A 13,948-nucleotide genomic window follows, 5' to 3' on the forward strand; every position below is an offset into this window, starting at 1 on the left:
CCATAATCCCTGACACCCGTATTAATCAAGAATCGATCAATCTTCGCCTTAAAATTATCCATTGACAGCCTCCACAGTCTTTTGTGACAATGCATTCCACAGATTCATCACCCTATGACTAAAGACATTTCTCAGGTATCACAAAATGCTGGAGTAACTCAGTAGGTCAGGCAGCATCACTGGAGAGAAGGAATGGGTGACGTTTCGGGTCGAGACCCTTCTTCAGACTGATGAAGGGTCTTCCCATCAGTCTGAAGAAGTGTCTCGACCCGAAAGGTCACCCATTCCTTCTCTCCAGAGATGCTGCCTGACCTGCTGAGTTACTCCAGCATTTTGTGATACCTTCGATTTGTACCAGCATCTTCAGTTATTTTCCGATAAAGACATTTCTCATCTCCTTTCTAAAGGTATATCCTTTTATTCTGAGGCTATGGCCTCTGGTCCTAGACTCTCCCACTAGTGGAAACATCCTCTCCACATTCACTCTGTCCAGGCCTTTCACAATTCGGTAATTTTCAATGACACCCCCCCTCCCTCACACTTCTAAACTCCAGTATTCCTGGTATTCCTGTCTGAGAATAGATTTCAAATGCCCAGAGATTCTGAAACCTTAACTCTGCATGATACCTTTAGTCTGACATTATTCTGAATGTTTTTCCTATTTATTTAGCATATGAAAGTGGAGTAGTCCAGAGGTTACTGTCTTTAAATCCCTATTTTGCCTACCTCTGGAACCTCGCTCAATATTTTATACACTCTCTCAAGTCCTTCACCAAAGTATTGAATGTTTTCAAGAGAGAGTTAGAGCGGGGCAAGGGGGGAAGGGGGGGGGGGGCGGAGAGGGTGCTGGCACCATTGCAGTAGTTTGGGCCCAACAGGTCCACTAGGTCTAGTACTACTTAAGACTCATTTTGGCTCTGGAAATGTTCTTATGTCTCATTGGTAATAATGCCCAGGAGCAATCCCTCCCTTCCAATTCCCTGACCACGTACCTACATCACAGAAAATTTATAGTAACCAATTCATGGGTTAACCTGCACAAGTTTGGGATGTGGAAGGTAAATGTAGGATCTGGGTGAATCCTATGCAGTTATACTAAGAATGTGCAAACTCCACAAAGGCAGCACTGGAGGTTAGAATCAGACCTGAGCCGCTGAAGCTGTGACAAACTGCAGCACATGCAGTGTCACACTGCCACCATGATGTCACTATGTTACGGTGTATTTAACGTATACATGGCTAAATGCAGATATACAGTGCTGCCTCCACCTTTTCCCACTAGTCTTTCCCTTTTGTTCACACCTCTCTGCCTCCGCCTCTCTTCGTCTGCATTTTAAATTTAATTCATTTCTACATGCCCAGTTCCGATGAAAGGTCATCATCCTGAAAATCTAACTCTATCTCTCTCCCTCACGATCTCCTGTATTTTCTTTTTTGAATTTCTGAAGTGGTAATGTTTGTTGATCCTTACACATTGTTCACATCTATTTGCAATACTTTAGCATGCAGCAACGGCAGTGCAACATTCAGACATACGCCCATGGATGGAAGATAATATTCATGCCACACAACTGCCAGTTCAACTGTGAAAGTAATTTTATAAAATTTTCATTTGATAAATTTAAAATGCAACTTACGGGGACATGCCATCTGTGGCGTGAACAATGCTTGCACGAACATGATTCCTGGCTTGCTCTGGTGGGCTGTTGGAGTTGGACGATGTTGTAGTAACTGAGGAATGGGAAGAAATAGATTCCATGCTTCCACTTGGAGTGTCATCTGTCATGCTAATGGGATTTTCACCTAAAGAAAATAAATTTATGTAAAAAACACAAGAATTTCTCAAAAAATTACTAGAAACAAGAGTAGAATAATTCATCAAGCTATTTGAGCCCGCTTTGACATTCAAGATCATGGTTGATCATCTACCTCACAACCATTTTACTGCACTATCCTTATTTCCGTTGATTTTGTTAATATACTATCTGTCTCCGTTTTGAATGAACTCAATGACTAAACCTCCACAGTCCTCTGGGGAAGAGACTTCAAAAGATTCACCATCCTCTAGATGAAGACATTTCTCCTCGTCTCACTCCTACTTACTCTGAAACTGTGACCAATTGGTTCTCAACGCCTCACCTAGGAGAAGGATCTTCCCAAAATTCAAACTGTTGAGCCATTTCAGAATGTTGCGGTTTTTATGGCTTTATTAGAAGTGGAGAGTTTAGGTGACGATACGATAGAACTTTATTTATCCCAGGAAGGAAATTAATCTGCCAACAGTCATAAAAAACACGAAATTCCTGAAATTAAAGTGATGAGTGGAAAGGCTTGGGGGATGTGCAAAGATTGGGGAGGGGGGGTCAGTCTCAGTCTACCCCACAACAGAGCAAGGGGGGGGGGGGAGTTGTACAGTTTGATAGCCACAGGGAAGAAGGATCGCCTGAGGCATTCTGTCCTGCATCTTGGTGGAACCAGTCTGTTGCTGAAGGTTGATCGGTGTGTCATGGAGGGGGTGAGCTGTATTGTCCAAGATGCTCCGCAGTTTGAGGAACATCCTCAACTCCAAGACCACCTCCCACGAATCCAACTGCATCTCCAGGACGGAGCCAGCCTTTCTGATGAGTTTGTTGATCCTGTTGGCATGCGCAGCCTTCATTGTCATTGTCACTGTCACTGTGCTCAGTGTCAAGTATATCCATTTTATTTATAGGTAAGACAGCCCAAACTATACACAATATTACAAGTGCAGTATCAACACAGCCAGGACATTTTTATGCTTACACTCAAATCCTTTTATAATCTTTTAAATGGCCAATCTACCATTTGTCTTCACAATTGCTTGCTGCACACGTACAGTGTATTGCTTGCATTGTATTATGTACAAAGACACTCTTCTGAACCAACATTAACACGTTCAAAAATATACTGTTTTCTATTTTGTGTGACAATGTAGATAACTTGACATCTTTGCACAGTATATTCCAGCAGCCATGGTCTTATTCATTTGTCCTAACTACACACCCTTAAAGCTTTACACACTTTACATCCTCCTCACTACTCACAATCTCACCCATTTATGTGTGGTCAACAAATGTGGAAATATTACATTTAGACCCCTCAGCACAGTATAAATTGTGGAAATGGGGCCCAAGCTTCAAAACCTAGCGTCCAATAGTCACAGATTGTTTATCTGAAAAAAATCCGATATATTCACTCTTTACTTTCTGTCTGACAACTAATTCTACATGCATGTCACTATATTAGCCCCAAGTTCATGTGCTCTAGCTTTGTTGATCAACCTCCTCGGTGGGACCTTATCCAAAGCCTCCTGAAAATCCAAATAAAGCAGATCATTTGACTTTCCCATATTTATTCCACCAGTAGATTAGTCATGTATGATAGTTCCTTCAAAAAATCAAATGATAACTGCTGAATCCTGTTGTTCTTTGAGGTGTTCTGCTATTACACCGGTTAGCCATTATGACTGTTTGGTTCTAATGCCGTTAGGTTAAAAGATTAATGGCTCCAGGTTTTCTCTCTCCCTTCTTTCTTAAATATCCAATAAACACAGTATAACTCTATGGCAACAGAAGAATGGAGATCTACCAAAAAAAGCTTAGGAAAAAATGAAACGCCATTAAATCTGCTAACTCTTTAAAATGAATAAAACTCAGCAAATTACAGATGTTACAAATCTGAAATAAAACCAGAAAATTGTTGGAAACAATCAGGTCAGGCATCATCTGTGGAAGTTAGGTTTTAGTTAATTTTTTTCTTTCTCAGTTCTGAAAAAAATTGTGGACTTGAAACTGTTAACTACTTCTCTTTTTTTTAAATGAATGTTTTCATCCTTTTAATGTTTAGTGGAACTGCTGGCATCTGAATTCGATACGATCAGGGTCATTAAAATTGACCATTTTGGCACTGCAGAAACCTTTACAATGGAATTGGGTCAGGACAACCTGGTAACTTCCAAAATATGATATTTTACAAAGTTAGAAACAATAAAAATAAAGGCTTTGGAAGGAACTGCAGATTCTGGTTTAAACCGGATAGACACAAAATCCTGGAGTAACTCAGCGGGACAGGCAGCATCTCTGGAGAGAAGGAATGGGTAACGTTTCAGGTCAAGACCTTTCCTCAGATTGTTTGGCTTGTTTGATACCATCATTTATTTAATATACAACGTACCCTATTAGATTTAATATTGACAAAGCTATATTTCCATCACTTTATCTTTACAATAGCACTTGAATATGGGGCAAAAAGAAAAATCAATAAATACATAGGGACACACCAAAATGAAATTACTCTGCCCAGTTTTCATTTCATGTATCAATTAAGGACTGCAACCTATCATTCATTTATTTATATGGAGGTCCACAACTCTTAGGTGCTTTGAAGTGCTTTACCTTCTACTTCCTGCAATATTTTTTCTCATGAACCTCCAGTCATTAATTCCTGGTTCAGTGCCCATTGAACCCACTATAGTATCCAATTCGACTGCGAGTCTAAGAAAGCACAGAGCTCAACAAAGACCAAGTAAAAATGTCCTCAACACAATTTTTCATATTCATTTTTCCAATAAAGTCAAAAAGCAAACACAAAACTGAAAATGCTGTTAATCTGGAACTTTCGTGACAGGTCATTGATCTGAAAATCAGTTTTCTTGCACATTGCTGCTGCAGGAACATGCCGAGTATTCCAACATTTTCTGGACGGTGATCAGACGTAGGTATGCTTGGCTGACTCCCCCCACCCCCCTTCCCCCCCCCCCCCCTCTCCCTTATGCTCAGGGTTTATATAATTATTGCTGCAAATAATACAAAATAAATCCTTTTGGCATCATTTCACCTGCAAGTCAAAGAACTGCCGGTAGATTTTAAAAGGTTAAGCAGCAGCACCATAAAGTTAGTAATTTCTACTTAATTCCCAATGCTATGCATCAGTGTACCTAGAAATAAGACCACTGAGGAACATGTGGCTAGAGAGATGGTGCAGGTGGCTTTAATTTCTTTGGAAAGTTGAGATTGATGAAGTCCACCTTAACTGGGTAGAAACCAACATCCTCATAGGCTGGTTTGCGAGTTAAGGAGGGCAAATCTAGCTTGATAGGGTAGTGAGAACTTAATTAGAAAAACAAAAGCCGAGAGGAAATGGAAGATGGATAATTAGTTAAAGAGTTTGGAGAGCTGAGAAAATAAGATTAGAAAACAGACATTAAAGAGGAGCCTGCCGTGCTTAATGGCATACAACCAAATGTAAGGAGTTTAATGAGTCAAAAGAGCTGAAGGGCACATTTACACACAAGGAAGCATGATGCTTGAGCTATCACTGAAGGACGAGTTAAAAGAGGGATAAATGTGGCAGTTTAACATTCCTGGTTATAGGGCTTTTAAAATGGATTGAGAAGGGGATTATCTTAGATTTGGTTAAAATGGCAGAATTCCTCTTCTGTGGGGTATTGGTGAGCCAGATTGATCTTTAACAACTATCGAGGAGTTTCCAGCCATTATTAATACCAAGTACATTCAATGATGCTTAAAGATAGTAGGTTAAGGAAGATTTAATGTTTTTGCCTATTAGTCAAGACAGAATAAAACAGAGGGACGGTTTTGGTAGAAATATGCACAACCATAATTAGATCACTATTTGAGGAATAGGTACAGGCCACAACACCCTTAATGATAGAGGAGATTTTGGAGTATGTTGTAAGGACTGGAAATTGCAGCTAGGAGGAAAGACGGAATAAACTAGAATAGTGATCTTTGAAATAGAAGAGGTTGAGAAAATATACAATTGATATGCATGGAGCCACAGGGAGACAACACATTTCCCCTGTGCCACTCCAGTGTGCACCCATTCCTCCCACACCCCATCCCTCTTCCTCAGTCCCTCCACCTATATCCCTTCAATTAGTCCACTTCACTCCTTATCCAAGTCTCTTGTGTCTCCTTTTCATCTCGAGCTCGTCACTTATTCCACCCATGTGCCAATCAAAAAGCCCCCTCACCTGTATCCGCCCATAAGGTACCAGTCTTTGCCCACCTCTCTTTTCCAGCTTTCCCTCCCCTACTACTAGTCTGAAGATGGGTCCCGACTCAAAATATCGACTATCCATTCCCTCCACAGATGCTGCCTGAACCGCTGAGTTACTCCGACACTTTGTGTTTTGCAATTGAGGTGAATGAGAGGCCTGGACATTGCAGAGGTAGGAATTATTTCTCTTAAATGAGCAATTAAAAACTAAGCACAAAGAAAAATAGAAAATAGGCGCAGGATGAGGCCATTCAGCCCTTTGAGCCAGCACCGCCATTCATTGTGATCATGACTGATCGTCCACAATCAATAACCCGTGCCTGCCTTCTCCCCTATCCCTTGATTCCACTAGTCCCTAGAGCTCCATCTAGCTCTCTCTTAAATTCATCCAGTGATTTGGCCTCCACTGCCTCTGTGGCAGAGAATTCCACAAATTCACAATTCTGAGTGAAAAAGTTCCTTCTCACCTCAGTTTTAAATGGCCTCCCCTTTATTCTAAGACTGTGGCCCCTGGTTCTGGGCTCGCCCATCATTGGGAACATTTTTCCTGCATCTAGCTTGTCCAGTCCTTGGAACATTTTTCCTGCATCTAGCTTATCCAGTTAAACATTTTTCCTGCATCCAGCTTGTCCAGTCCTTATAGTCCACATAGCTCTGAAACAACAGGTCGCAGAATTGGAGGAGAAACTTGTTTTTCGCCAGAGAATGGGAGGCGTCTAGAACTCACTTCCTGTAAAAGTGGTAGAGGCAGAAAAGCTCATCACCTTCAAAGAGTATAAGAAAATAACTGCAAATGCTGGTACAAATCGATTTATTCACAAAATGCTGGAGTAACTCAGCAGGTCAGGCAGCATCTCGGGAGAGAAGGAATGGGTGACGTTTCGGGTCGAGACCCTTCTTCAGACTGATGTCGGGGGTGGGACAAAGGAAGGATATAGGTGGAGACAGGAAGATAGAGGGAGATCTGGGAAGGAGGAGGGGAAGGGAAGGACAGAGGAGCTATCTGAAGTTGGAGAAGTCAACGTTCATACCACCGGGCCGCAAACTGCCCAGGCGAAATATGAGGTGCTGCTCCTCCAATTTCCGGCGGGCCTCACTATGGCACTGGAGGAGGCCCATGACAGAGAGGTCAGACTGGGAATGGGAGGGGGAGTTAAAGTGCTGGGCCACCGGGAGATCAGTTGCGTTAATGTGGACCGAGCGCAGGTGTTCAGCGAAGCGATCGCCGAGCCTGCGCTTGGTTTCGCCGATATAAATAAGTTGACATCTAGAGCAGCGGATGCAATAGATGAGGTTGGAGGAGGTGCAGGTGAACCTCTGTCTCACCTGGAAAGACTGTTTGGGTCCTTTGATGGAGTTGAGGGGGGAGGTAAAGGGACAGGTGTTGCATCTCGTGCGGTTGCAAGGGAAAGTGCCCGGGGTTAGGGTGGTTTGGGTAGGAAGGGATGAGTGGACCAGGGAGTTGCGGAGGGAACGGTCTCTGCGGAACGCAGAGAGGGGAGGGGATGGGAAGATATGGCCAGTGGTGGGGTCCTGTTGTAGGTGACGGAAATGTTGGTGGATGATATGTTGGATCCGCTGGCTGGTGGGGTGGAAGGTGAGAACGAGGGGGATCCTGTCCTTGTTGCGAGTGGGGGGAGGGGGAGCAAGAGCGGAGCTGCGGGATGTAGAAGAGACCCTAGTGAGAGCCTCATCTATAATGGAGGAGGGGAAGCCCCGTTTTCTGAAAAACGAGGACATCTCGGAAGCCCTAGTCTGAAACACCTCATCCCGGGCGCAGATGCGGCGTAGACGGAGGAATTGGGAGTAGGGGATAGACTTTTTGCAGGGGACCGGGTGGGAAGAAGTGTAGTCCAGATAGCTGTGCGAGTCGGTGGGCTTGTAGTAAATGTACGTCACTAGTTTTTCTCCTGTGATGGAGATAGTGAGGTCCAGAAACGGGAGGGAGATGTCAGAGATAGTCCAGGTATATTTAAGGGCAGGATGGAAATTGGAGGTGAAGTGTATGAAGTCAGTGAGTTCTGCATGGGTGCAAGAGGTAGCACCAATGCAGTCGTCGATGTAGCAGAGGTAGAGTTCGGGGATGGGGCCAGTGTACGTCTGGAACAGGGATTGTTCGACGTACCCGACAAAGAGGCAGGCGTAGCTAGGGCCCATGCGAGTGCCCATAGCTACGCCTCTGGTTTGGAGGAAGTGGGAGGAGTCAAAGGAGAAGTTGTTGAGGGTAAGAACCAGCTCTGCTCGGCGGAAAGAGTATCTGGATATGTACCTATGAAACCAGGACTTACAGGATTGCAGACCTATGGCTAGGGTATGGGATTATATGATGCTCAGCATTTTTATTTCGATAAGCAAATATGAAATGAGCTGAACAGCTTCCCTTTGGCTTGTAAATTTTTTCATTATTTTTTTATCAATATCATGTCTCCTTGCTTCCAGCATTTTCTGGATTTTGTTTCAGATGAGCGACATTTTGATTTTTACCCCTATTTCAAATAGAAAATTAAACACAAGTTGAGGATTAATGCTACTTAAAGCCTTAACTACGAGGCATCAGAAGTATCACAAGATTTATTCGTGCGCAAGGCCGATCGACACATTATCAATTAATGGGCATCGTGCTTAATGAATCCAAAGAGAACAATTGCTTCACCATTCACTCCCTGGAGAACATTTACTTAGTAGAAATGAGATTCTAAAAAGGAACACTCTGTTCCTGACTAGGCTGTTCCCATTAAGACTCTTAAAATGTATTTTGAACAGTTCTGGAAAAAAACACTGGTTTTAGGAACACGTGTGGTCAATCCCGAAAGTACAAATGTGATTGGCTTGGGTAAAAGTCTGTGATTAGAAAATTAACCATAATCTCCAAATTGTTAGTTTAAAGCAGCGGTTGTATCACATGACTGGGTATTAACCAAAAAATGTTTTTTTGAGGGTTCCAAATGCCATCTCTTGCTTAATGGTTGCTTCATTTATTAATAAGTCCAGTGAATTGTCAAATGCTTTTCCAAATGTTGCATTTATAGAAACTTTCAAATTTGTTCAGGAATCTTCAGGTTGAGGCTCAATCCCAAAAGGTTCATTCTGTTAGTCGTTTTGTTGCCACAGTCTACTGGACAAAAGGGTTGGACTGTAGGAAGATGCAATCTTTTGCATGAATCTTTATACTAAGGCTCCACCTGCCAGCTGATAAACAAAGCAAGATTCTCACATGTAGGCCAAACACATTTAGCTCTGCTATCCACAGAGAACATATTGTGTAGAAATCACCTGCCGGTCCCTCTTACCTGCAAATTAGGGTGAAGGGCTGCCATTATTATAAAATGGGCTAGCGCCCATTTACAATCCACACTTACTCCTCTTCTCTCCTTATCTCACAGCCTTTTGTCCTCTTTTCAATTCTAGCCTTAGTCCATCCATCTGCTAACAAAACTTTCCCTCGCCTGTATCCACCTATCACTCGTGGAGGAAGGAACTGTAGATACTGATTTAGACCAAAGATAGACACAAATTGCTGGAGTAATTCAGTGGGTCAGGCAGCATTTCTGGAGAAAAGGAAATAGGTGACGTTTCAGGTCGAGACCCTTCTTCAGACTGAGAGTTTGGGGACAGGAAGCAGCTCCACTGGAAAATCTCCCAGCATTTACAGTTGTTTCCTACTTATTTTGCAAAATCAACTGCAAAATCCCCTTTCCCCTGATTCTCAGTATGATGAAGGGTCTTGACCCAGATCGTAACCTATTCCTCTCCAGTGATGTTGCCTGACGCACTGAGTTACTCTAGCATCTTGTGTCTATCCACCTATCACTTGCCAAGCCTTGCCCCCCCCCCCCCCCCCCCATCCCTTTTCTCAGCTTTCTCCCCCCTTCTATAATTAGTCTGAAGGGTCCCAACCTGAAGCGTCACCTAGCCGTGCCTTTCAGAGATGGTGCGTGACCAGCTGAGTTACTCCGGCAGAAAGTGTATTTTTTCCCATGTAACCAGCGGTTGCAGTTCCTCGTGACTACTTATTTGTAGTGGCAGGTTTTCTTTGTTGACAGTCTGATATGCCCGCCCCTGTGCATGACCTATATTTCTCCAATGAAATGTTTGCTTCTGTACACCATTGTACGCCTGTTCCTCTAAATATTGGAACATCTCACTCACAGCTAAACCCAGCCAAGGACCAATATCATTGTCATTTCATATTTATAACACTTTCTACCTTGCTAATACCTAAAAGAATTTTGCTTAAGAATAATTCAGCGTAATTTCAACTACCAGTTGCCAAGAGTTATATAGTCTTTCAAACCCTTTATCACACATATTGTGAATTACATTTTATGGATGATTAACCGATATTGCAGGTTTTGCCTTTTCTTTTCATATTAGAAACTTTATAACTCCATTTTAAAACAAATGAAGCATTTATATATTTTTACACATCTGCAGTTGCTCAAAGGTCAATTCATCTCTAAAGCTGCTTCCCATAACTCACTGTTAAGCATGCTTTAATGCAATAGCTACACGTTTTACTCAGCTTATGAAATTCAGTTTCATTGAAGTCAGAATAATTTAAAGGTAAATTTAAAGACACACAGGAGACTGCTGATACTGGAAAGTGGAGCAGGAAAATGAGAATTCCTGGAGGAACTTAGCAAGCCAGGCAGTATCTGTGGAGGGAAATGGTCAGTTGACGTTTCTGATCAAGACCCTTCATCCAGAATTCCCGACTTGCCGAGTTTGTCTAGCAGATCTCCTTTTCTTGCTTAATAGTGATATTTTCAGTCTGCTACACATCAATTGCTAAACAAGAACCATAGCCAAATTTATGTCTCAAAGTCCAGATGATGACAGGTTTTTATTAGTGCAGTTGGAAATGTGAAACCCTGAGTTAAATCTTCAAATCAACACCTCAAAGCACTAAACCAAGTAGAAACTGTATCTAAACCCACATAACCTCAAAGGTTTTTGTTTGAGAAAGCAATATGGTTGAGTGAGGGTCAGAGTTAGGACAGTATACAATGAAGCATGTTGTCAAGAGTTCCAATTCAATCCCAGACTGATATTCCTAAATTACTTTCTTTTCAAAGGCTGCTCAGATATTAAGTAATGAATCACAGGAATCCTCAATAACTTCCCCATTCATAAACAACATTAAACGGCTAATATTTAACGCACCTATGCAACAAACAAGAACTTTTCAGACTGAACAATCTTCACAGAGGGAAAAGTCAGTTGTTGTCCATCACTGAGAGGGCACCATTTTACTCTATGAACTTCATCTTCACTTCCCCACAGCTCAATGCCACAGATGAAGGGTTGAGAATTGCCTCAATACAGTTTGCTGAATGTGCAAAAGTATGACTACATTGAGCGCAAGGAGGGAATGACAAAATAAATTGTTTTTTCAAATCACAACCCCCAAGTTCATACGCATGTGTCTCCAATGATGAAATAAGATTAGTTTAAAGGTGTTTGTACAGAAGGTGAATTGATTCCTACCTTTTTCTGCGGCTGCTGCTGCAAAATTATATACGGCTATGGGCCTTGAATGGCGTGGGCCTTGTGTTAGCCTTCTGGTCAGTATATTTGAGGATGGTGGTATGCAAGTCTCTGACTGACCCACACTGCCATCTGGAACTGTTCCAAATATCTGAAAATTTACAAGGTGTAACTTTTATTTATAGCCCTCTATGTTCACTCACCAAATAATATGATTTTGCATATCAATTCTTAAAAGAAATAAACATAGATTCAGAAGCTGGAGTTTGACAAATCTTCAAAATCAAAAAGTTATTCCACTTCAATAGACCTGAATGATATTCCAAGTTGAACAGTACATAAGGCACAAAAAGCTGGAGTAACTCAGCTGGACAGGCAGCATTTCTGCAGAGAAGGAATGGGTGACATTTTGGGTCAAGACCCTTCTTCAGACTGGTTAGGGATAAGGGAAACGAGAGATATAGGCGATGATGCAGAGAGATAAAAAACAATGAATGAAAGATATGCAAAAAAGTAACGATGATAAAGGAAACAGGCCATTGTTAGCTGTTAGGTGAAAACGAGAAGCTAGTGCGAATTGGGTGGGGGAGGGATAGAGAGAGAGAGGGAATGCCAGGGCTACCTGAAATTAGAGAAAGCAATATTCATACCACTAGGCGAAAAGCTGCCCAAGTACATTTGGAGAGCCAATTTTGATAATTAATAAAAATTAAAGCCTTTGTAATCCCATTGTAATAAAAGTTCATAATTCAAGTCAAGTGCCACAATGATTTATCATAATAAATAATTATATAAAGTTTGTCCAAAAAAAACAGTAATAACAACTTTTGATCAATCCTGGTTATGTTCCTCCTGATCTCAATCTTTTTACATAACAATGTTATGTAAACAAACAAACAATGTAAACCATGTGAGGGACTAATTATCATAACGTTACTGAGCTGATTATGTGCATTCTTCATTAACTGGATGCTCATAATATACGTGGGTGGATTTGTGAAATTGTTATTAATTTGAATTCTGAAGCACCCGAATGGACAAAAAGGTAATTAATGTTATTTGTTGCACATAATGGACAAGAATTATACATATTATAAGATAGCTTTTAAACACAGAGACTATTCATTGTAAATTACTAAAATCAAGCTACTGGTATTGAATCACAAATGCTGTAGGGCTCAATCTACAACGACTAAGCTATTTAAAATCCTTAAATCAACATGTGTTGAGAGCAGCTAAAAGGATGATTAACTACAAGGCATTTCCATTAAAAGTCTAACATATAAATAAAGCAGTACAATCATTATTCTAATATCAAACAGCAAGCAGTCCACTCCTCAGTTTAAAAATCCAAGTCAGCTTCCCAATATCTAATTCTATTTGAGGGTGACACCTACTGGTATAAAGATAAAACTTCATCAATCATCAACCATCAAGGAAGGGGTGGTGCAGCGGTGGAGTTGCTACCTTACAGCGCTTTCAGCACCAGAGACGTGGGTTTGATCCCGACTATGGGTGCTGTCTGTACCCAGTTTGTACGTTCTCCCTGTGACCACGTGGGTTTTCTCCGAGATCTTCAGTTTTCTCCCACACTCCAAAGAAGTACAGGTTTGCAAGTTAATTGACCCGGTATAAATGTAAATTGTCCCTCGCATGTGAGGGGTAGTCTTGCTCTGTGCAAATTTCACAACAAAACTAAAATCAAACTATAATTAGTTTGATGTATGATTTTTCTCACCCAAAGTAAATTTAAATTTTACTCAAAATTCTAATTCTCAATAGTTATTGCGCTTATGGAAAAAAATAATTATTTTGTGAAGTTGCACAATGGTTAGTGTAGCAGCCTCAGTTCAATTCTGATCACAGGTGCAGACCTCCCAACATTTGATTTTACAAATTCATAATTTTGATGCCCAGAATTCAGAATTTTACATCAAAATTGATAATATGGCGCGCAATGCAACCTTTCAGCAAAAGAAAAGCACGTCAAATGTGCCTACACGTTGTGCTACATTTCCAACAGTCTGTAGTTCTTGGACTACATGTACAATGTCAGGCCTATCATGAGTATATTCTGCTATTTATAGAAAGATTATTGAACAGAGATACTTTTTGCAACACAAAGAAAAAATTGTTTTGTTTGTTCTATTTTGCTTTTTCCTTACACATCCCAATTCTCTTGCTATTGAATAAAAGAACAATGGTCATAAAATGCATGACTAAGTTATGAAGAAACAGTTGATATATGCGTCTCGACTAAGCAGACGGAAGTACCTGTTGAAGTAAATTCGCACATTAATTGATAATCAGCAGAAAAAGATGGTAATTGGCTTTTCTGCTGTGTTTTGTATTTTAACCCCCTTAATTAATTAATATAATTATATAATCTTGCACTTAAATTTAATATTTACTCATTACA

At 41.1% G+C, this 13,948-nt stretch overlaps 1 protein-coding gene across 1 annotated transcript in view; it reads right to left on the bottom strand.

Moving 5' to 3' along the window:
• Positions 1-13,948, bottom strand: part of arhgap10 (Rho GTPase activating protein 10) — a 139,629-nt gene that overhangs the window by 9,512 nt on the left and 116,169 nt on the right. The window contains exons 19-20 of the mRNA XM_078412329.1: positions 11,530-11,680; positions 1,638-1,803 (exon numbers count right to left, since the gene is read on the bottom strand). Of these exons, the coding sequence (XP_078268455.1) occupies positions 1,638-1,803; positions 11,530-11,680 (317 nt within the window). The remainder of the gene's footprint in view (positions 1-1,637; positions 1,804-11,529; positions 11,681-13,948) is intronic.

Source organism: Rhinoraja longicauda, chromosome 1, assembly GCF_053455715.1.
Source record: "Rhinoraja longicauda isolate Sanriku21f chromosome 1, sRhiLon1.1, whole genome shotgun sequence".
NCBI classification, from domain to species: domain Eukaryota; kingdom Metazoa; phylum Chordata; class Chondrichthyes; order Rajiformes; family Arhynchobatidae; genus Rhinoraja; species Rhinoraja longicauda.